The sequence below is a fragment of the Rana temporaria genome, chromosome 4 (assembly GCF_905171775.1).
Source record: "Rana temporaria chromosome 4, aRanTem1.1, whole genome shotgun sequence".
Lineage (NCBI taxonomy): Eukaryota > Metazoa > Chordata > Amphibia > Anura > Ranidae > Rana > Rana temporaria.
Genome location: NC_053492.1, coordinates 191,377,650 through 191,401,549, shown reverse-complemented (window position 1 = coordinate 191,401,549; position 23,900 = coordinate 191,377,650). Strand labels below are relative to the sequence as shown.

Sequence of the window (23,900 nt, the reverse complement as noted above, 5' to 3'; positions counted from 1 at the left end):
TGAAAGAACTGGTCTGGTGACAGGGTCTCTTTAAGAAAATGTCCTACTGTGTTGGAACTGTGGTAAGATGAGCTAGAAAATCTAACCGGCTGGGATAACATTTATTGCTGCCTGTGTCCCCATCAGGGACTCAAAAGGGTACTGTACCACAGGGTGGCGAAGGCTTCTTGGTAAATTTTCTCATACCAACTTTAGAAATATAAGAACTATTCAGGAATCATATATATATATAATGAATAGAATTTTATTCAATGAATGCAAAAAATAGTTTTTCTATCAGCAACTGATACTTAAAGAAATAAAAGACATAGGTGTGTAATAAAGATTTCATGATGACAGCCAATGTCTGAAAATACAGCAATAAATTCATTTTGACACATCCAATGAGACAAAAAATGCATTATATTTAATGCATTGTGAACTCATGAATCTCCAGGGAATTGAAAACTCCAAAGATTATGTACAGCTTTCCACTGAGATGAACACACCAAAACACACAAATAAATTACAAACATTGCATAAAAATATAACTTCACAGTTTCTGTTTGTTGCTAAAGTTAATTTGGTTTATATTCCAAAGCTTCAATAAAAATTGAAATGATTATATCCTCTTTTGATATGGATTCTTCACACACAGTATTTCCAAAAACAAGCTGTCAGAAAGAGAAGAAAAAAATGAAGGAATTAATAAAATACTGCCCAATAAAAAGCAAAGATTTGAACCATGAAAATATAAATGCATATGTTCCTGTGGAGGTCTATCCTAAAAAATGTTTAGGTGTGGTAAAGATCATTGTGGTGACACTAGGCTATTTAAAGGATAACTTTTTAAAAATAAAAAAAAATGCATATATTTTTGCAGGGAATTTCACAGGCGCTCACAGAGCATTGAACCCGCATGTGAATACTGATCAGCACGCTCGCTGCCTATTGAGAACTGCAAGCCGTCTGCTGAGGTGGAAGACAGGACTTGTAGTTTTCTCATTTTCAGATTCCTGTCAGTGACCGCCACAGCTGGGCAAGCGGCGCCCCACACAACCGTGTTATTTTCAATATGTGACAGCGGGCACAGAGAGAGGATCCCCTGCCTGCTGTCACAGGGAGTTGGGGGGTCAAGTCTGGAGCATGCTACATGTTACACCCTAAATATGGATGTGTGGAACCACAAAAAGAAAGAGAGGGTGCACTGCACAGATGTAGTGCATTATCCCAAAACCGTTGCTTTATTGATAAGTATGCTAAGAATTAGGCCTCATGCACACTGGACATATTTGGACAATTTTACAGCTGCTATTTTTGTCTTTAGACTTTTTTTCTACAGTCAAAAAAACTCTCCAGCATGTTATCCTATGTGTCTATGCACACATAGGCTGTTATCAACTGTTTTTGGCTGGAAAAACAAAACTTTTTTTTCTGTTAAAAAAAAAATGGCTAAAAAAGATGATAAATGCTCAAAAACATGGCTCATCAGCATTTAATGTTTTTTTATTCATTGGGGAAAAAAACGCTATTGCAAAAACGTTGAAAAACTCTCTGCAAAGCTACTGGCGTTTTTATAACGTTAATATAACGTCCAGTGTGCATGAGGCTTAATACTCACAAGATATCTAATTCATCACATAGTACAACGTCACTGGTGACGCTGTACTATGTGATGGGTTTGATACATTTGATACCTTGTGAGTATAATACTTACCATTTTTATTAATAAAGCAATTGTTTTTGGGATAATGCACTAGATCTGTGCGCCCTCTCTTTCTTGTTGTGGTTCCAGTTGTCCTGACTCCCCCAGTCTTAAGAGGGCAGCAAGATGAGGTGTCTCTAAATATGGATGTAACATGCTCTAAAAGTGAACTTACCTATTAAAACTGGCCCAGAAATCACTCTAAAATGCATTGAGAGGAGAAATAAATGTTCACTCATCTTAGTAAAAAGGAGAATTTGAATTTACTTTGAATGCTCAATCACGCGCAAGGGAGCTAAAAAACAGGACTCTTGACTGCACATGGTTGGATGATTAAAGTAATCACACAGGATTATTTACTAAAGCTAGAGAGTGCAAAATCTGCTGAAACTCTGCATAGAAACCAATCAGCTTCCAGGTTGTATTGCCAAAGCTTAATTGAACAAGTTAGAAACTGATTGGCTACCATGCACAGCTATGCCAGATTTTGCACTCTTCAGTTGTAGTAAATCAACCCCTGTCTGTCCTGGCAAAGAGTTACAGGGTGTGTAGGCTGGGCTTCTTGCATTGCATGTTAACGAGGACAGACTTGGGACAAGCTCTCTCTAACATTGTTAAAAATACCTTTTAGTCAGCCAGGACACCTCTTCCTAAGAAACATGTAAATGGTAAGAAATATTTTGAAAAACAATATTTAGGCATGCTGTGTGAAAGGGAACACATAACAAACGTATAGTGGGTATATCTGAAATATCACAAAAAAATGGAAATACATTTTTAGTTAACATTTTCAGTAAATCATCCCTAAATACTTCAGTAATCGGTAATATAACCTACCTCGTTTGGTATGGTGTGATGGTGACAGTCTATCCATGGTGTAGCTCATATCTCCACTTTTATCTTCCAGAAGTTGTTCTTTAAGCTTTTCCAGCTGAGTTAAGAAAACATTGCTCCAGCTTTATTCATGTGTGTTATATCTGTTTTGCGTAATTTTTACTAATTTTGTATTTAAAAAATAAAAAGTTTAATTTTCACATGCAGTCATGAATTTTTCTTATTGAAGATAGCAAACTAATTTCAAGCACATTGCTTCTATTATTGTGGCAGTGTAGGAAGAAAATATACTTAGCACCTTATAAAGACAAGATGTCAAGTGTCAAAAAGACACGTTCACTGCAGGCATTTGGTAAAAATAAATTATTGTAAATAGATGTACATTTTTGCTGTATATAAAAAAATTGAATTGTGCAGGTTGCCATTTCTAGCATATCATGCTGAAAATCTATTTGTCTGGCTGTCATGCTGATCCAGTAGATTTAATATGTTCTGAAATTATGACCTGAATCAAGTTAGGACTTAATTTTGATGTCTCTTGCTGTATAATTGAGTCAAGACAGTAATTGATAAAGTATTTAAATTAAAGACAGTCAGACAACTAGCACAGGCAGAAGACGTTCAGTAATTGTAGCCTGCATAATTTTCTCAGTACAGATTTGTTTTAAAGCAAAGCTATCATACTTGAATGAAAGGGTAGGAAGTCAGACTAAAGCCTCATACACACGATTGGATTTTCTATGGACAAAGCATAAGACTTTTGTCCGAAAGGCGTTGGCCAGGAACTTGTATTGCATACAAACGGCAAAGAATTGTCAGCCAACAAGCACAAAACTATCTATTTTTTCAGCTCTTTAGTGCCACCCTTTGGGACACTTCTGCTAATGTGTTATGGTGAGCATTGCTTCTGAGCATGCGTGTTTGTACTTTGAAGTTTTGTCCGATGGACTTGAGTACACACGATCGGATATTATCCCAAACGGATATAAGCGCTTATTGCAATTTTTTTTACCAAAAATATGTAGAAGAATACATATTGGCCTAAACTGTTGAAGAAATGTTTATTTTTGCATATGTACTATAGCAGAAAGCATTTTTTTTCAAAATTGTCGGTTTTTGTTTGTTTATAGCGCAAAAAAAAAAAAAACGCAGAGGTGATCAAATACTACTAAAAGAAAGTTCCCTTTGTGGGAAAAAGGGACATCAAATTTGTTTGGGTATAAAGTCACACGAACGCACAAAATTCAGCTAAAGAAACGCAGTGTCGTATCGCAAAAAATGGCCTGGTCATTAAGGGTGTAAATCCTTCCGGGGCTGAAGTGGTTAATAAATATATATCTATATATAGATATAGATGTGTGTGTGTGTATATATATATATATATATATATATATATATATATATATATATATATATATATATACAGATAGATATACAGTATATATATGTACATGTATGGAATTAAAGAGACTTAAAGAAATTAGATCACACACCTGTTCCAGTTGCTCTAGCTTGCTCTCCAGCTCCATCTCTGTAAAATTGCACAGTAATAGTTATCAGATATAATGGACGGTGGCTTAAAGTTGCCCTAGCATCAAAAACAGGTATACTGGTACCCATTGCAGCTTTCATTTAAAAACAGCTCTGCAAACATCCAGACATTTACCTCTTTCCTGGAGTCGGGTCACTCAAGAGTTCCTGTGTCCTCTGGCCACTTCCACTTCCCCCTGTTAGCCACAGCAGAGGACCAAATCCATATGAGGCAAATGTGAAGCTGCTTCTTCTTGTACAGCTAATTAGAGTAAGGTGACCAGATTTTTAAAATGAAATCCGGGGACATATTTTTTCTTTACTAGTAATGGCAACAATCAGCGACTCTCTGCCCGTCGCCGCCCGCCTCACAGCCTCTCAAATCTTACTCTTCGGGCCCTGGCTACTACTGGATGGGGAGCGGAGAAAGATCACTCCGCCAGGGAAGGCAAGGAAATAGGCAGGTGGCTGGCCAGGATTTGAGCCAAGGCAGAAGAACATGCGAGCGAAGCTCAATGGTCATGCGCCCGAAACTGAAGAAATATTCCCTCCGCTCCGACCAGCACATTGTAAGGAGCACAGATTATGGGGAAAATACAACCCCCCCCCCATTCTAGTAGCCACGGCAGAGCGGGGGGGTGCAATTCTAATTTTTATTTTATTTTAATTCTGCACTGACTGTCTTTGAAATTGCCCCTGCCCCCTATTAAATCCAATCTGGGGACAAAACCAGGGACAGACTTGGTCCGGGGACAGTGTCCTCAATCAGGGGACTGTCCCCTGAAACTGGGGATGTCTGGTCACCCTAAATTAGAGCCTCTGTCTTACACAGCACCTGTCCCAGTGGAAAGTGGAAATAAGGCAGAGATCACAGGACTTCTGACATACCCCTCTGCAAGAGAGATGTAAGTATTGGGGGAAAGGAGCCAGACAATAATTGTTTAAAAGGAAGCTGCCAGGGACCAGAAAAGGTGCACTTTAATAGTCATCAGTGTGACTTAGCAGAGCTAGGCTCCTATTTCAGTATCCTCTAAAGACAACATTTACGAAATTTTTCTGGCAATATGGGCCTATTAGAAAGTCCTACATCTAATTCATGTACGCCTTGCAACAGGTTCATTAACAGTTCCAACATGCACAACAGGTCCATGTAGTTCTTATGCATGCTACTTTCAGATTGTGTCACTATGTCTGCAAAAAAAATGACAATGAAATGAAACTGGAGGCAATTAAGACCAACCCTAAGTCGGTGTACAGACAGGCCATAGTGTTGTTGTGTTTTACCTTTATTATTGTGTTCTGTATTTGCTTCACTGGTTACTAGGGGAGAGGCCACCAGCATCCTAGCAACCAATAATGCTGAACTGAGCTTAGACAGAGCCTGACAGGGATGCTAAGAGACTAGTTTTACATCAGATCCTCCTGCCTTGATATTGACAGCAGTGGGTGGATTCAAAGCCTCTACACTGCCAGTTAGGAGCTACAGAATCCGACCACTGCCATTCCCTGTCTATCAGAAACATGGCAGACCTGATGAGGAACTTTGAGAGACTAGTTCTCCATCAGTCTCGCCCAAACCCACAGCAAAACTTCTTGGTACTTGTATTTGTCTGTGTGACAGGCACACAGACCAGGAAGGGAGCTCAGTAATGTTAATCCTTAGTGCCAGCCGTCTCATGAATCTGTTGCAAGCACTGACAATAGTAGTTGGAAAGCTCAATGAAATTCTCAAGAGAGCGTACAACAATTTTTATGAATTCCACTGCCTATGTGTATTGTTTCTATCAAGATCTAAAGTGCTAGTAGGTTCTTCACATTCCAAAACACATGATAGTGTAGTGCCCTGCTACTTTGGGTGGTCAGAGATTTAGTTGCCTCTGGCCATGTTGTTTTGCCAAATTTGGGCCTCTGTTCCAGGCCATGGCTGTACTGTGAGTGACCACTATTGCTGTCAGGGGTGTGGGTACCACCCCAGGCCAAGGGTGGCAGCAGTCAAGTCAGGGCGTATTGGGTGTTTTTTCCTCGGCAGCCAATCAGTGGGGGTCAATCGCCTTGCTGTGCATGCTGGGGGAGAGCACTTAAGGGACAGACGTCATTAGTTTGCGGTCGTCGATCGCTGGTCTGTCGTCCCACCACCCCCCCGTGTGTGGCCCTCATGGCCGGGGGTGCGTGTTCCTGGCTCCGAGACCACGTTGGTCCGGGGTTATGTTCTACTTAGTAGGCCCCGTAATCAGACTGGGTCTACAGTCACAGAGTGGTCCTGTGCTGTCTGTCCTGAGGGAGGAAGCCACCTGATGAAGAACCTGTCTAGGAGAGCACCGAGCATGAGACTGGTATCTCAAGATAGACCTTGAACTTCATCGAAGGACGCACTATTACTGAGAGGCTGAGTGATGGTCGCCTGTCAGCTCTAAGTTCACAAGTTTATTCAAGAGAGATCCGGGTGCTTAATCCTGTGTTGAGAAGGATTATGGACCGAATACATCTCTACCTTAAGGAAGGTCTGTGGCAGAGACTTTGCTAAAGTTTCCGTGTGACACCCTGGCTGCTAGGCTGGTGAGAGAGACCTATCCAGGTGCACAAAACCCACTCTGGCTAGAGTGGCGACAAAAGTTTCATCGCTGGAAGCAGGATTGTTTCCAAACAAAGTTTTACACCTGAACCTACTTCATACAACTCTTTATACCTCTTCAACTACTACTTTAATTATTTTACCCCGTTGGGCAATAAAGCATAGAAAAAGACACCTGTAGTGTGGACATTGCAGTTCTTCTCAGTTCTCATCGCATACCCTAGACGGCGAAGAAATAGAGGTAACATGCCACCCAAAATAACCAGCAGCTCCTTCGGGGGTAGTGCTACAATAAGTTAATTGGTTTCTCCCAAAATTGCCCCAATGTACCTTCCATGGCATAGTCTAGAGTGAATAGTTCCTGTTAACATTAATTCAGCATGAAATATATTGACACTAATAAAATATATAAATAAATCAAATATATATGTAAAAAGAATGTGGATTGCTTACAGCTTATTGTCTATCGTAAAACCACATGCAGATTTATACAAATCAATCCAACATCACTAATGCTTTTTCAGTGAAGCTGCAATGTATACACCTAAAAATTGTGTAATTTGTTGTGTAGAATGGGACTACAGTTAATGCTATTAGGAGTAATTTTAGGTGGACAAAGTCCAAACTGATTCACCTGACAAATTCAGCCAAAAAAAGCAGAAAAGCAATTTTCCCCACTCGTTCACTAGATTGTAAAAAAAAAAAAAAAAACACCTTCATAAGCCGCATATCCAGTACATTTTATTTACATTACTAGGGTGGCTTATTCAGGTATCTTACATACTATTTTTTAACTTCTTTATAATGTTGTTACTGATGGTAATGTTACTGTGTAGGCCCCATTATTTAATCTTAATTGTAGACACGTAACTTCTTACCAAAATGTGAAGGTCTTCTCAGTGGAAGGTGTTTGTTGAGGAGAAGTGTCAATAGCATATCCTGGTGATTCATATCTTCTTTCTCTGGAAACAGTTCATTATCTATGAACATACAAAGGTAAAGTATACTGGAAAATAGTTTAATGACATAAAGATAAAAAATGGTTATCTTTGTGACATACAGTAAGGGGGTACAGACCAAGACGGATGTGCAGTACAAATATCAATTGGTTGGAAGGTAAATGCTCAACATTTAAATGAGTACAAAGATAGATAGCATTTTATTTTGATGGTTAAGTTTCTTCATTTACAGTGCATATCTAGTAATTTATTTGTCTATATTGTACATGGCATTTTAGAACTCATGCATTAGGCAATGAAAATGCACAAAGAGCCTTAACCAATATAAGCCCGAGCTGGGATTACTTTACCTTTAATGGTATGATTTCTGCTTAAAAAAATATGGGTCACTACATATTGGTCATTCAATTGCTCTGTGTACCTCCTTACTTTTAAAAAATTGTTAGTGGTGATTATGGTATGTTAATTTTATACACATGTAAAATTATACAATTTATGGGGGCGTGTCCCGATGTGAGCAGCGGCAGACGTGTTTTAGGAGTGCTCCGGTGATCCTATCTCCATCCTGTGCCATCCGTGCATCTGCCAACTCAGGGAGCACCGCCACAGCCTTGGGATTGTTCCCTTTCCTCTCCTGCCCTGCCCTGGCCGAACATTGAGCTGGGGACCGTTCGCTGGAGGAGACATTTACCCGGCCTGTACTCGCGGCGGCCGCCGTCATCTTCCTGGCCGGAGCCTTTCACCAGCTGCTGCCGTCTCGGGGGGCACCGCCACAACATCAGGTGTGTTCCCCTGCCCCTTCTGCTCTGCCCGGGCCATGTATTGTGCGGAGGAGCCGCTCGCTGGAGAGGATGTCTGCCCGGCCATAGCCGGCCTGTAATCGCGGCCAGAGTTTCCCATCCATCCATCGGGCCTTGACCATCTGCAGCTTCGGTGCTCTGTCGGGCCATCCTGGTGTCTCCCCCTTGCCTCCTCGCTTCCCTGCTGTGTGTCGGGGGCCGCTTGGCTGACGATCCCTGTGGAGGCCTGCTGAGGTCTAGCCAACGGCAGCCATCTTGCCAGACCTGGGACTCGCGGCCGTGAAATCCCTATCCAGGGCTCCGGAGTACAGACAGGCCTGCCATCCCTGTACATCCCACGGGCACTGCGGATTCCCCCTCTCTGTGCCTTCCCCTGCGCATATGCCAGCAAAAAAGGCGCATCTTAAGTTGGCTAAGTCCACTCCGCAACAGAAACCGCTAACCCCCCCCCCCTCGTCACGTCCAGATGCCGTTTTGGTCGGGAGGTTACAGGCCCTACTGGTCGATTTGGAGATGGAGCCCGGGGACGCTCCAGTGGTGACGACATCAGCTCCCATACCACAAGATAGTACCGCCACGATCCTTGCAGCCATTGAACAGAACAGAACCTCATTGCTGATGCGCATAGATCACCTTGCTGAGGAATGCAACCTGATAAGGAACGACTTCAGGGGGAGGATGACTGAGTCTGAATCCAGGATCTCGGCTACCAAGGATCTCACCGCTACCCACGTCACTTCCATTGCTGAGTTGCAGCGCACAGTGCAGGCCCTCGTTGCCAAGTCTGATGATGCCGAAAACCGGCTCAGGCAGAACAATATTAGAGTCCTTGGCCTACCTGAGGGGGGTGAGGGGGAACATCCGGCGAAATTTGCGGAGGGGTTCTTTAAAGACCTGCTGGGTATTACTGCTGTTTCACCTACCTATGTGGTTGAAAGAGCCCATCGGGTGCCCACGGGCCAAGCCGTCCCAGGGAGCCTCCCCAGACCCTTCCTGGTCCGCTTTCTGAATTACCGAGACAGGGACAGGATTTTGGCTGAAGCTTGTAAACATCCCACACTTAAACACGGCAATACCTCCATCCTCCTCTTCCCTGACTTCTCGGCCGAGTTGCAGAGGAAGAGAAAGACCTTCAACGATGTCCGTAAACGGCTTAGAGCAAAAAATATTAAATACGGCATGCTTTACCCTAGCCGACTCCGGGTCCAACATGACAGGAAAGTTTTTTTTTTTTTACACCCCTTCGGAGGCTGACAGCTGTCTGGCCACTCTGGGATAATGGTCTCCTTCTGCTTCAACGTTATTTGATGCACGGTTCATACATATCCTGAACTCCCTATCCTATTATCCGCCTTTTCACACATGCCGGAGCTGCGGCAAGCACACCCTTACGCTGGATACGCATTTACCCCTTGCAGCTTGACTCTGCTTAGATCACCAGACGTTCCCTGACCTGTTACTCCTACACCTGTTTGGAGAAACCCTATCATAGGGTTGAACCTGCAGCTTAGTTTAGTGCTGCAGATGACTGTATTGTGGCCTAATTCTCAGGTTAGCTATACAGGTACTGTGTTTTTTTGGGGGGTAAAGACCACTTCCTGACCTCCATGATGTTCTGGGGGGTAGGGGGATAGGTAGGATAAGCACCTGGTGCTTGGGAAGTTATAGTTTTGTTACTGTGAGTTTTTGTTTACATGTGTGTTTTGTGTTTCACGTACAATGGCTCATGCTCCACTGCTGCTCACCGGGTGCCACCTGCTCGAAGACTATTAGTCTCCTCTAATTATTTTGTCCGAAGCTCCTATGGCGTCACGTGATCAGGATTCCTTTTCCGTGGTATCCTGGAACGTGCGTGGCCTCAACTCTAAGTTTAAGAGGGCGCTTCTTTTTCAATATATCAAACAATACAATCCAGCTGTCCTGGTCCTGCAGGAGACACACCTGGTGGGCAGTAAGCTCATGGCTTTGAAAAGGCCCTGGGTACAGAAAGCCTTTCATGCCTCCTACTCAACATATGCGAGGGGAGTTTCCATCTTGAGTACATAAGTCTCTCCCATGTGTCATAGAAGCGGTTCACACGGACCCGCTGGGTAAATTTGTTATATTGGTACTCACGCTATGGCAGCAGAGGTATGCTCTTGGAGGTATATATGTGCCACCACCCTTTAAATCTGAAGTTCTGTATACTATACTGGAGAGGATCACCCCCTACTGTCCTGCAAAATTTTTACTACTGGGCGACTTTAATCCTCTCCCCTGATTTGGATAGACCCTTTCCACCTAAGTCCTTCACCGGGGAGTTGTCTAATTGGGCATTATCTGGAGGCGTAACGGAAGTCTGGAGGTGGAAATTCCCATCCACTAAAACCTTTTCATATTTTTCTACCACTTACAAAACCGCCTCCAGAATTGATTATGCTTTTGCTAACCCCTCCATGCTGATGGACGTTCTAGATGCATCTTATTTGTCCAGTGGTCTCTCTGACCACAGCCCCCTGCAGATCACCCTGCGCATCTCCTCCTCTCATAGTGGCTCTATGTGGCGGCTTGGTGCGCAGTGGATTTCCCAACCTGATATAGCGGAACAGGCCCCCCTAGCCCTACGTGCTTACTGGGACTCTAATGAAGGGTCATCCTCTCCTGAGATAGTCTGGGATGCTTTCAAGGCATTCACAAGGGGCCATTACATCTCGGCCATCATGGCGGTCAGGGTACAGCAAACTGCTGCCACAGTGGTATTTTAGAATGGGGTGGAGTTGACTTCTGCCCACTATGGATTGGATCCCTCCGCCTCAAACTTTGATGCGTTGCAGGCATCTAAACGCAGCCTTCACCTTCACGTAACAGAGGTTACTAGATTAGAACTGTTTCATACGAAGCAAAGGTTTTTCGAACAGGGGGACAGGAATGGCAGACTGTTGGCAATGATGTCCCACCATGACACCCCGAGTACAGTGATTCCTGAGCTCACCCCTCCCACGGGTGAGGCCATCTCATCTCCCGAGGCCATTTTGCTAGAGTTCCGTGACTTTTACCAATCCTTGTACGCCACCACATTGCCCACCGGTTTAGACCCAGAGGAACTGGAACTCCTCCTAGATCCAATAGCCCTTGGTTGGCTCTCCGATTCGGAGAGATCACATCCAGTTGCCCCAATAACCGCCGAGGAGGTTCTTGCTGTGATTAATTCCCTGTCCACTGGCAAGGCTCCTGGCCCTGATGGTCTTCCGGTTGATTTTTATGTAGCACATGCAGGCATGTTTGCTCCCCGACTGGCTGCCCTGTTTTCTCATTGCCTGAAGCGGGGCTCTCTCCCACCCTCCATGGTGCACGTGCATGTTATTTTCATTCCCAAGTCTGGTAAAGATCCCAAGTTATGTGCCTCCTATAGACCCATAGCGCTTCTTAACAACGACCTCAAAATTCTAACCAAGCTCCTCACTGCTAGACTTAACATTTTAATTCCCTCCCTCATAGACTCGGATCAGACCGGCTTCATGACCCAAAAGTTCACACATATTAACCTGTGGGGACTGCATAATCTTCATGCACAACATGACAATCAGGGTACCAGAGTAGTTGCCTCTCTTGATATTGAGAAGGCATTCGACTCAATATAATGGCCTTTCCTGTGGGAGATTCTACGGAGAATGGGATTCCCCCTGGTGTTTATACAATGGTTGCAGACTATATATCACTCGCCGACGGCTGGCATTCGTTTAGGGGGTCGGCTATCTCCGGTTTTTAAGCTTGCTAGGGGTATGCGGCAGGGCTGTCCTCTCTCTCCGGCCCTCTTTGCCATTGCCATGGAACCAGTGGCTGAGGCACTGCGTGTCTCCCCACACATTAAAGGATTCCGTCTGGCCTGGCTGGAGAAGAGGGTGGCCCTGTACGCAGATGACCTCCTCCTTTTTCTAAATGATGCCGGCCCTTCACTACAAGGGGCACTGCAGGTCCTAGAACGCTTTTCAGAGGTGACAGGGCTTAAAGTCAATTGGTCAAAGTCGCAATTGCTTGCTATGGATGAGAATGTTAGGGGAGGGGCTTCGGCTTCTCTTCAGCTACAAGGAGAGGGTGGCCCTGTACGCAGATGACCTCCTCCTTTTTCTAAATGATGCCGGCCCTTCACTACAAGGGGCACTGCAGGTCCTAGAACGCTTTTCAGAGGTGACAGGGCTTAAAGTCAATTGGTCAAAGTCGCAATTGCTTGCTATGGATGAGAATGTTAGGGGAGGGGCTTCGGGCTTCTCTTCAGCTACAATGGGTGGACCAATTTACATACTTAGGGGTACGTATCTCGAGGAATGTGGCTGACTTCATTCCGCTGAACTTGACCCCAGTAGTCAACTCAGTCAGGGCCAAGCTGAAGGCATGGGAGAACCTTCCTCTATCCCTGTTGGGGTGTGTCAATCTTATCAAAATGAAAATCCTTCCCAAGTTTACATATTTGTCTCATAACTCCCCTCAGTGGATCCCCAAATCGTTTTTTTTCCCACCTAAATCAAATTTTCTCCTCCTTTCTATGGGGCCCACTCCCTCCCCGCTTCAAGTTAACCACTCTCATGCGCCCCTGTTCGCAGGGGGGCCTAGCGTTTCCTGACTGCCACAAATATTTCATTGCGACTCAATTGGTCACTGCATTCTGGTGGCTTGTTCCGGATGGATTCAACTCAGCCTGGGCCACTGAAGCGGTGGTGTTACAGTCTGTGGAGACTTTGTCAAACCACCTATTGCGGGGTCCGAAGGCTCCTTACAACTTGACCACCTCTATGTGCACCACCCTTAGGGCCTGGAGAGAGAGCATGGCTTGTGAAAAATATCCTTCGATGGCAGTATCCCTGAACGCCCCCCTCTGGAACAATCCCACACTACGTCACTTTCTCAACATCCCAGAGCCAGTGGTGTGGACCAAGTTTCATAATTCTCTCGGATATCACCTCAGACCTCTCGTTTTTCTCTTTTGGTCATTTAATGTCTACAAACATTGCCCCGCCCTCACATGGATTCAGATATCTTCAGTTGTCCCATGCTTTCAGGGCCTAGTTTCCACCTGGCGAGGGACAGCTGGTGCAGTCCGACTTGGAGCGGATTTTACGCTTTGACTGTGCAAACAAACCCACCTCCGTGTTATACGCACATTTGCTCCGAGTCTCCTCTCCTGAGTTGTCCAGCCTCTGTCGGCAATGGGGCTGGGATGTTCCTGAGCTGGACCCTGAGGACTGGGTGGATGTATGGGACTTCCCATTTAAAATACTGGTCTCCCTGAGAGATCGCCTCATTCAATACAAGATTGTCCATAGAGTGTATCTCACTCCCGCCCGGGTGCACCGGATGAGGTCTTTCCTTTCCCCCGGAGTGCTGGCGTTGTGACCATGCTCATGGGGACTACATTCATATTTTCTAGTCCTGGCCAGTAATTAGTTTTCTGGTCACAAATCCTTCTGGAGGTGAATGAATTGCTAAGTACCTCTATTGTCCCATCCCCAGGAATATGCTTGTTGGGGCTGCTGGAGGACCTGGTGCTCAGGGTGGCTGAGAGAACCCTGCTGGGTCTCTTGCTGTTCTATGCCAGGAAGTCCATCGTCCTGTGCTGGAAGCGGAGGGCCCCTCCCTCAATGGGCCTATGGAAAACACTTGTCAATAATGTGATACCCTTATACAAAGATACCTATATACAGGGCTGGACTGGGACAGAAATTTGGCCCTGGACTTCATCCAGACTGGCCCACTTTGACAGGTCTCTCCCATGGCGGCCGGACAACTCCCACACACCCCCCCCCGGCCACCCAAGCCCCCTCTCCCCCTTCACTAGCCACTAGCTGTTCTACTTTATTAGAGTAGAACGGCTGGTACTGGTACTCTTTTAGGCAGTACCAGTGGGGAAGCTAGACATTATTTCACCCGGGGCAAAGAATCAGTTTGGTGCCCCCCTTATGGGACAAGATTAGGCAGAAGTGAGAAACTCCCAGGCCATAGCTGTTGAGTCAGCTGTCTGTCCCCTCCCCCATGCTCCTCTGTCGTCCCCCCTGCTCCTCTGGTCCTCCCCCTGCTTCTTTGTTCTCCCCAGGTGAGTGCTGCGGGGAGGGAGAGACAGAGGAGCGGAGGGGGGGTGGCAGTCCGCTGTCACTGAAGCCGGCCCACTGAGCCATCGGCCCACCGGGAAACTCACTGTAGTCCCAAACGGCCAGTCCATCCCTGCCTATATACATAGAGGCTGTCCGAAAAAATATGACAGGGTCTGGTCTAAATGGTTGGCGGAACCCTCCACTGTGGCAGCAGATTAGGAGGCTTCTTTGATTTCTGATAGCATAGCTTGATGTCTTGCTGAACCGTCCCCTGTTAGCATAACAACGTAGGTGAGCTAGTTCATTATCATCCTACCCCTGGAGCATGAGCCAGACCACCTCATTGATGATGGTTTATTATGGTAGTCGCAAATGCTCTAACATATCTTGGTTCTGTACTGCTACCTTGCGAACCCCTGCGCGGGTCCCGGCCGTGTTGTAACCCAAATGTTGGCTGTGCTATTGTACGTTTGTATTGTCTATGTGTTTCTCTAAATAAAATAAAAAAGATTTAAAAAAAAAAATTATACCATTTATTAAAGACAAGCTGCAGTAAAAACATAGGTTTTGATTTTACACAGTATAATATATGCCCAGTGATTTTCCAGCTGAACTTTGCTTTTTTTCTCTATAGGAATAAAAATATTAAATTCTTTGGAATTTTCATATAAAATGTATGGGGTTCTCCACTCAATGAAAAATATGTAATACTAGAAGTACTGTAGATAGTCAAAGAACAATGCTCACACCAGTTGAACTACTATCTACTACAATATAAGTGCTCTGTGAAGGGTACAACAATCACAAAGCCTGTGCATATGCACATGTACAATTGTTAAAGGCTAATCTAATTTAAGAAAAAGCTATTGGCTAATTAAATTGCAAACTCTTCTTGGAAAAGCACTGATTTCAATGATAAATCATTGCTTGTAAATGTCTTTACTAAACATTGCTATTATAGAAAGAAAAGACAATAAAATTGCTACTACTATCATTACATTTAATAATAACAGCAACGATGATAACTGCAACCACTACTCATTCCACATTGGATACTTTCCTGAATAACAGAACTGTTGCTAAATTACTGCATGCAGGATGACATTTTCAAATCCCAATTTAGCATGTAAATCTGGTGCAGCTGTGCATGGTAGCCAATCAACTTCTAACTTCAGCTTATTCAATTAAGCTTTGACAATAAAACTTGGACGCTGATTGGTTTCTTTACAGAACTGCTCCAGATTTTGTACTCTAGTTTTAGTAAAACAATCCCATTATGTGTATGATAGATATCAATGTGTGGTTGTAAATGGAGCTCGTTCCGAATAGAGACCAATTACCAGTGGTATACCAGAAGACTCTGTACTGGGTACCAGTTCTATTTTATCTGTTGTGAGTAATTTAACTAAAGGTTTGGTGGGTACGGTATGTCTTATTACAGATGACACAGAGATGTGAAATAGGGTGATATCCCTGGAGGTGTCTGTTCCATAGAACAAGATTTGGCATTTCAGTGCAGTTCAGTGTTTCTAATGGTAAAATAACGCACCTAGGAAAAAAAGAATCCATTGATTTAGTACAGAATTGGCAGTTCAGTGTTGGTCATAACTACAGAAAAAAATAAATTTGGGGTACTTCTTTCAGGTGATTGTAAAATGAACAAACAGTGGGGTTGATTTATTTAAACTGGAGAGTGCAAAATCTGCTGCACCTTTGCATAGAAGCCAATCAGCTTTCAGTATTTTTTTTATTTTTTTTGTCAAAGCTTAATTGAACAAGCTGAAGTTAGAAGCTGATTGGCTACCATGCACAGCTGCACCAGATTGTGTACAGGCATACCCCAGGTACTCTCCGGTGTTAGTAAATCAACCCAAGTGTGTCAATGCAGTGGAAAAAGTAAAATACAATTTAAGGATTCATCTCTGGAGGGGCCACCAGCAGGAGAAAGAAGGTTCTGATTCCTCTATATCAGGGGTTCCCAACCAGTGACTGTGGGCCACATGTGGCTGAGACCTCTGCTCTGGGATGGCTGGTTGGCAAGCCAAGATCGTGGGTTCCCGACCCGCCATCCCAGAGCATCAGTGTTGTGAATTAAGGTAGAGGAAGCAAGCAGCTGCAGAGCAAAGCTGCATAGGCCGATGATTCCTGTATAGTCTCCAATCACAGGCAGAGTGATACCAAGTGCACTCTGCCTGGGACAGCAACAGCTGGCGATACCTGAATGGAAGACTGTTATTTAAAGGTAAGTTTAGTACTAAAATCACAGTGTATATTTGGGCATATCTGTTCTGCAGTGGTTACTGGGCAGCTTTCAAACTGATCCACAGGTGCAGCACAGTGCACCTGCAGGTTATCTGCACTGAACCATAGACTTCGGTTATTACCTACAGATTTGGTGCACTCTCCAGTTTTAGTAAATCAACCTCACTGTGTTTAGTCCTTGCTTACAAAAAGATATTAATAAGACAGAACAAGTCCTGAGACAGGCAACAAAAATAGTGAAAGGTCTGAGGGATAAAACATATCATATCACTTAAGGAAATTAATATGTACAGTTTGGAGGAAAGAAAAGAAAGGGTAAAGAAAGACCTATAAATACATTAAGGATGTGAATTAGGCTGAGCAGGGCAGTATTTGCGAAATTACGAAATTAAAATCAAGACGCAGACATGACCTTAAACTAACAGAAGGTAAGTTCAAAACTAATATTAGAATGTTTTTTTTATCAAAAGAATAGATGATGCATAGAATAGACTTTCAGCAGAGGTAATGAGTCAGACAAGTAAGTGGATTGAACATGCCTGAGACAAACATAGATCTATACTCAGACAAAAAAGTAAAAAAATATATATAATTAAAATTTTTTAAAAATAATAAAAAAGGGCAGATTTAATGGACCACTTTTTTTTCCTGCCGTCACTCATCTAGGTTACTTATCATTGGGTATCTAGAAATCGTATTTAAAATGTAGTATACCAGTGCACCTGGTTCCTTAACTCTAGGCTGAAAGGGTATTCAGTCTTATCAATTATAAGCCCGGCTTCACACTGATGTGGCGCGGTACACTGCATGTGATTGGCACAGGAACCACCGCACCTTCCTGTGCAAATTACATGTGGTATCTCTGGGGTGTAATTTTAGCCATGGATTTGGATGCAGGACCCTTTTTTTGTCCACACCAGAATCAGATCATATGGGTGTTCATACCCATGTGATCCGATTCTGCAAAACGCACTACATTTTGCAAACCAATTTCGGGATTTCGTTAACTTAACATACATTCTGCAATCATTAGTACAATGGTTTGTGAGTTTAATGCAGTGCGGAATCCGCTGTAAATTTGCACCGCATCTAGTGTGAACCACATCCTACAGACTGAATATCATGAATTATATATGCTGCCTAAATGCTAAAAAAAATATGGAAATAAGCCTGGCTGAAAATGGCTACAAGACTAACCTAAAATGAGACATGTTTTGAGAGAGAGTACTTTCTTGAAAGATTGGAAAATAGATACCTGGAAAATACTAACCTAAAATGATATGTATTGCACCTTAACTTAAGAAAAATCCAGTTTTAAATTATATTTTTCCAAACAGATATTAGAAAAACGCATTTCCAGCAATGAAGAAAAAAATGCAGTAAATGAAATGTTTTATAATATATATCTTATAAAAATGTCTCAAGTGCTAGAGTTTCCCCAGCGATAGTGACCAGTACATTACAGTTAAATAACTAGTGATGCTAGATTCATTTGTTTTTATCTTAAGTACAAGTATCCCATAGCAACATATTAGAACTGATCTTGTACTGTTTTGACATCAGCAGTAAATTCTGATTGGTTTCCATGGTTCACTCTACATAAACATTTGAATTTAACAATTCTTCACTGAATAAGCTCTGGGCATATTGCTCTTTGACATTTATGTAAAAATAAGTTTTGCTACATTTTTTTTACACTTGTACACATATGCATGCATTTAAAATAAAGTTAGGATTCCCCATGTATGACACACTGATGATGCACAATATTAAACTGCGTTGTATATCTGCTTACCTTGCAATATATAAGGCTTCCCTTGAGTTGAATGAGCAGAAATCATGAACAAGAAAGTTAATGTCCCAAGGCACAGATGAACAGAAGTGGCTTTATCCATCATTTTGCTCCGTAGGTTGATGGAACTGTGCCGAGGACCTGGTATTTGAATGTGTTTCTCCCTGGTTGGGCTGACTTTTAAATAGTCTCCAGACATGCCATTGTGTCATATTCCAAAAACTTCCAATGAAAATCAGTCATCCTGTCAATGGATAAATACAACTCTTGGAAAACTGACAAATGAACTGCGTGAATTTCTTGACGTCAAACCTAGATCAATCCATCCTCAACATGACCAATAAAATGAGTGCTGGAGTACACATTCTAAATACAAAGAAGGTCTGGTGGCAGGCTTATGGTAATTTATTGTTGCATTTCCATGCTCTCATTTTAATTATTCTAAGATGTTTATAGTGAGTGCCATGATGAAGACTCAAGAATCGCTAATTGAATTGATTTTAAGACTTGGATCTTTACAGTGACATTTGTGGCTCATGAGATGATGCTATAAGGTAAGTAAAGAAAAAAAGATGAAAAAGCAAGGACTAGAAGACTGAAGACAAATATGAAATTCATCAATGAGACATAGCAGGTCTTCACAGATGTCAGGAGAAGTTGTAATACATTGTGTATCTTAAGAGAACACAAGGCAGAAATTGACCAGTGGTTTGATTAAGTTTAGATGAATGGATGTCCTCCACTGCTGATGACTTCGGTGTGACTCTTCTTTCCTTTGATTTTCTACAACTATCCGTCAATGTCACATTTCTCATTTTCTTGTTCAAGTTTTGTAATTTGGAGGAAGATGACAATCCTTTGTCTGAATTAGAAATACTAGAAGACATGTGTGCATCTTACAATTGTTTATGTTAAAATTGTCAGTTGTTTAGTCGATGATTATTAGGTGTGATCTGCATTAAAGTTTATATTCAAATTTGAGACCTTATAAGTCTTTCCGTTTGTGGTCCCTAAGATTTAAAGAAGCCAGGAGGGCGAACGCAAAACAACTGCATGCAAATACCTTTGTTTGTGGTCTAAGGTCTGGATACACATCTGGTTATAGGGTCGCCAGGCAATGATTTGCATGTATCCTCTCAAAGCACTACAGTAATAAGGAATAAAGCCCTCTTTTCTGGATTTGTGATGCTCATGAAGATACGCAACAATAATTTTTTTTTAGAAGGCAATATTGTACTTCAATGCATATTTAAAAAATGCTGATTAGGTTCTGGTACTACTGGACTGAGCAGCTTCACATGAAAAGTTATTGTTTTAGGTGATAGGTAGATTCCTATTTCTGGGCCTCTTTTGTAAAAACAGTAATGCCGCGTACACACGACCGTTTTTCGGGTTGTAAAAAATTATGTTTTTAATGGTCTAGAAAAAACAATGTTTTTTTCAACCCGATCATTAAAACGGCCTTGCCTACACATGATCATAAAAAAAAAATGCTCTAGCAAAGCGCAGTGAAGTACAACACGTACAACGGCACTATAAAGGGGAAGTTCCATTCGGATGGTGCCACCCTTGGGGCTGCTTTTGTGTTACTAAAAGATGATTCACGCTTTTCAGTCTGTTACAGCGTGATTAATGTGCTTACTCTATTACGAACAGTAATTTTACCAGAACGAGTGCTCCCGTCTCATAACTTGCTTCTGAGCATGCGCAATTTTTTCATGTCGTTAAAGCCCACACACAACTATTTTTTACGACGTAAAAAATTAGAGCATGTTCGAAATTTTTAATGCCCATTTTTTAGATCGTGAAAAATGCTCTGGAGCCCCAACACGATCGTTTTTAATGACATTAAAAAAAAAAATTTAGAACCTGAAAAACGGTCGCGTGTACGCGGCATAACACTGCAATAATGTCTTGTGCTTTTGTTGCTATCTCTGCTAGACAATCTATCTGTGCAGGAAATGTGTTGAAAGACCAGAATGGCAAAGACACACATAGGAGAGTTCAGGCTGCGCACCCCAAAATATATTTGAATAATATAGGAAAATTCCCCCAGAGGGTTTTAATGAGGCAATATATGTAAATCAAGTAAGAAAATTGTATAAATATCTTTAATGAAATTAATTACAGATACAAGTTACCATTAAAATATAAACTCTGGCTGTAGGGATACAATGCATCTTCCATAATGCAGCAAGGCAACCATATAACGTATTTTTCGCTCCAAAAGACGCACCTGACCATAAGACGCACCTAGATTTTAGAGGAGGAAAATATGGGGAAAAAAAATCCTCAACCAAATGGTGTACTAAAATATTTAATACAATTTAACAGAATAATATTTCTACACTGACAACCAATGTAAGGGGGCACCCTACACTGATCCCCAATATAACTGTGACATTTACACTGACTTCAACACAACAGGAGTATTTGCATATTGAGACATTTACACTGACCAGTGATTTAAATTGTGTATTTACAGTAACCCCCCCCCCCCCATCTTTCTACTAATCTCTGCATTCTTATCTCCCTCTCAGTACAACATTGCCCCTCTAACTCATCTTCTAACCTCTGTCCTCCAAACCCCTACTCTGCTAACCTCTGCACTCCAACCCCTCCTTCCTATTCAATTCTGCACACCTCTGCTCACCTCCTCTGCACCTCAAACCCCCCTCTTTGATCCCCTCTACATGCCCCCTATGCTCACTTGTATGCTGTTCACACCTTCTAGGTGAGCGGCATGCAGAGGTGCGGGGTGTGACAGACCTAGCTGCGACAGAGGCTTAAAACCACCACAGTGAATGACCAGCTATGCAGCCTGCAGGAGAACCAAGCTGAAAAACTAACTTGAGAGCTGTGGATGGCACAAAGATGGCACAAAGAACAAGTCCACCCTGATCAGTGAGCTAGCTGAGATGGATCAGAGGGATGGTGATGCAGGACCCCGGTCAGTTGAAGACTTGTTTCAGCAACGAGTTCGAGAGCGGTTGGCATTATATGGTGCTAACCCATCAGAGACCGCCATACAGAATTCCATTAGAGACATCCAACGGCAGGATGAGCGACAAGAGAGAGAACGAGAGCGACAAGAGAGAGAACGAGAGCGGCAACATGAGCGGAGAATGGCGAAAATACGACAATCGGTGACAACGCCTAAAGAAGCAGTACCAAATGAAAGGAGAGGAGAGGTACAGATACCAGTCACCATGGAAGAGGAATTCAGAAGGAGGTTGTGAGAGAAGCAGATACAGCACAGATGACCAGTATCAGAGGAGGTCCTGCTTGGATGGTCTGATTCGATCCGCTGCGAACTCTGGAAGATAGTGCTAGCTCTCGAGCAGCAACAAGTTCTCCCCTCCATCCATGTACTGGTCACAGTATGAAGTACGAATGCTGTTATTGGGGGAACAACCGAAGCAGGAGTGGACTGCTGAGTTAAGCAGGCTGATCCGGGCAGAGATGCGGTTTGACGAGAGCTACAGAGCCCTCCGGTGGTATGTAGCACAAAAGTGCCCGTGGTCAGCGGATGACAGCCCCACTGAAAGGCTATGACTATGATGGCCTGAGATTGTTGTATTGGAGGATGTCCAGTGATCCTGACTTTGGGAGTGATCAGGAGTGGCGCTTGAAGGAAATAATGGAACACAGAGAGCAAAAATTGAATGTCTCGGAAGGACACTGGGCACAGGAAGATTTGGAGTTTCTGGTCGTTCAGGAATGGGAGCTGGAGATCGCCTACAGACAGCTGCTAGACTCTGCTCAGCAGCAGGGTGGGGCTCCCCTTGCCTGGGACTATGAGGAAATTTTAGATGACAACTCTGAAATCCTGGCTGATGAATCGGCAGTGGAAAATCGGAAGATTGCCATCCCTAAAGCCAAAGCGGATGATGTGGAGTTCCAGGGGGCTAGGGCAGTTGGCTCATCTCCCCAGCCACAGATTACAGAATGTATGGACTTAATGGACCATTCAGAGAATGTTACGGTTTATGCATCCCCAGCAGAAGTGCTGGCAACAGGGCAGGGTGCTACCAATCTCTGCCCAGCACCGGAACCAACTGTGGAGTTCCAGGGAGCCGGGGCGGTTGGCCCCTCTCTCCAGCAACAAGCTGAGGTTGTAAAGCTTTTACTCCCAGCTGAATCACTGGCAGCCGGGCAGGATGTTACTGGCCGCTGCACACAACTGCAGCTCGAGCTGATATCGGTGGACGGGACTGTGGTCTCCACTCACAGCAACCCAGCAGAAGAGCTAGCAACAGAGCAGAGTGCCACGGGTCTCTGCTCTCAACTAACGGAAGAGGGAGTTCCTGTGGTAGTGGATGGGACTTCGATCTTCACTGACACAACCCCAGAAAATGGTGCGGCACTGAGACAGGAGGATGTCAGCCTTGCTTTGCAAGAACCGAGGGATTTTCACCTACCACGAGTGGATGGGATTTCAGTAAAGTAAAACGATCAGCATAAGATTTGAGGAGTTTCATCAATGATACATAGCAATTCCGACCACAGTATAACCAAATGTAGATTCCGCCATAAGATTTTTTCAAAGACGAGGACATTACTTCGAATAGCTGATCTATTGCCCTATACTTGTCTATTAATATAAACATGCATGTTTAGGGAATGGATCATACATGCTTATAGGATGATTGTTATGATAAAAGATTTTTCAGTGGTTGGATTTAGCTCACATTTGTAACCATCCTGTGATGATTATGGCCATGTTCTGTATATGCAGGTTGTAAAACTGTCCTCTGGGTTTATACAGTATATAATACATACATGCATCAATCTCTATAGCTAGTGCATAGCCTGCATTTTCATTGAGCCTCTCAGAGACACAGTGACAGAAATGTAATACTATTCCTGCAATTAATGACAAATATACCGTATAGCTTCATAGATAGCAATAATCAAAAATATTTTTCTCTTTTATTTCACAAGTATGCATATGGGAGCATCCATCTTCATTTAGTCGTTTCTAGTTCTAGTCTGCCAAAATGTAAATGTTAAATTCTAAATTGTATAATATTTTTAGTAAGATCTATATCCACTTCATAAATCTAGAACAAGCTGCCAGGGAAAATGAACAAACCAACCATTTTAGTTGTAGTAACGCTAAAGAACAAGGCTGTATGTACCATTAGGCACAGAAAGCGTTTGACTATTGGCAGCCAAGGTACATTTTCTAATTAGCACTAAAATGAGAAAAAGTTCAGCTTGATAGAGGTAATCCTAGAAGAGGGAAGTTTATTTAGGCTCTAAAGGTTGTGCCTTTAGAGGCTCCAGTGACGGAAATCCAGTTCTTGTAAGCCTTGGACTGTCAGGTTTAGAGAAGAGACATAGCGTGGCACAACTCTGGACTGTGATGACATTATTGACTGACCTTCTGATTATAATTA

General features: G+C 43.1%; 1 protein-coding gene across 2 annotated transcripts; it reads right to left on the bottom strand.

Annotated features, from left to right (window-relative positions):
* Positions 1-312: 312 nt before the first annotated feature.
* On the bottom strand, positions 313-18,827 carry UTS2B (urotensin 2B). 2 transcript variants are annotated; one of them, XM_040349565.1, is made up of 5 exons: positions 18,502-18,827; positions 7,499-7,582; positions 4,012-4,049; positions 2,522-2,615; positions 313-653 (listed from the first exon to the last, which is right to left on the bottom strand). In XM_040349565.1, the coding sequence occupies exons 1-5, from the start codon at positions 18,695-18,697 to the stop codon at positions 628-630; spliced, it is 438 nt and encodes a 145-aa protein (XP_040205499.1). In that variant the 5' UTR covers positions 18,698-18,827; the 3' UTR covers positions 313-627. The 2 variants fall into 2 exon arrangements, with proteins under 2 accessions (XP_040205499.1, XP_040205498.1); XM_040349564.1 differs by having other exon boundaries at positions 7,499-7,600; positions 18,502-18,761.
* Between the last annotated feature and the right edge of the window lie 5,073 nt (positions 18,828-23,900).

What these genes read in the sequence shown, in the direction of transcription:
- UTS2B (XM_040349564.1), bottom strand. Translation starts at nt 18,697, where the DNA reads ATGTCTGGAGACTATTTAAAAGTCAGCCCAACCAGGGAGAAACACATT. An exon ending in GAAGCCTTATATATTGCAAG is followed by an intron (nt 7,601 to 18,501) that starts GTAAGCAGATAT and finishes GTATGTTCATAG; the next exon opens with ATAATGAACTGTTTCCAGAG. An exon ending in ATCACACCATACCAAACGAG is followed by an intron (nt 654 to 2,521) that starts GTAGGTTATATT and finishes TCTTTCTGACAG; the next exon opens with CTTGTTTTTGGAAATACTGT.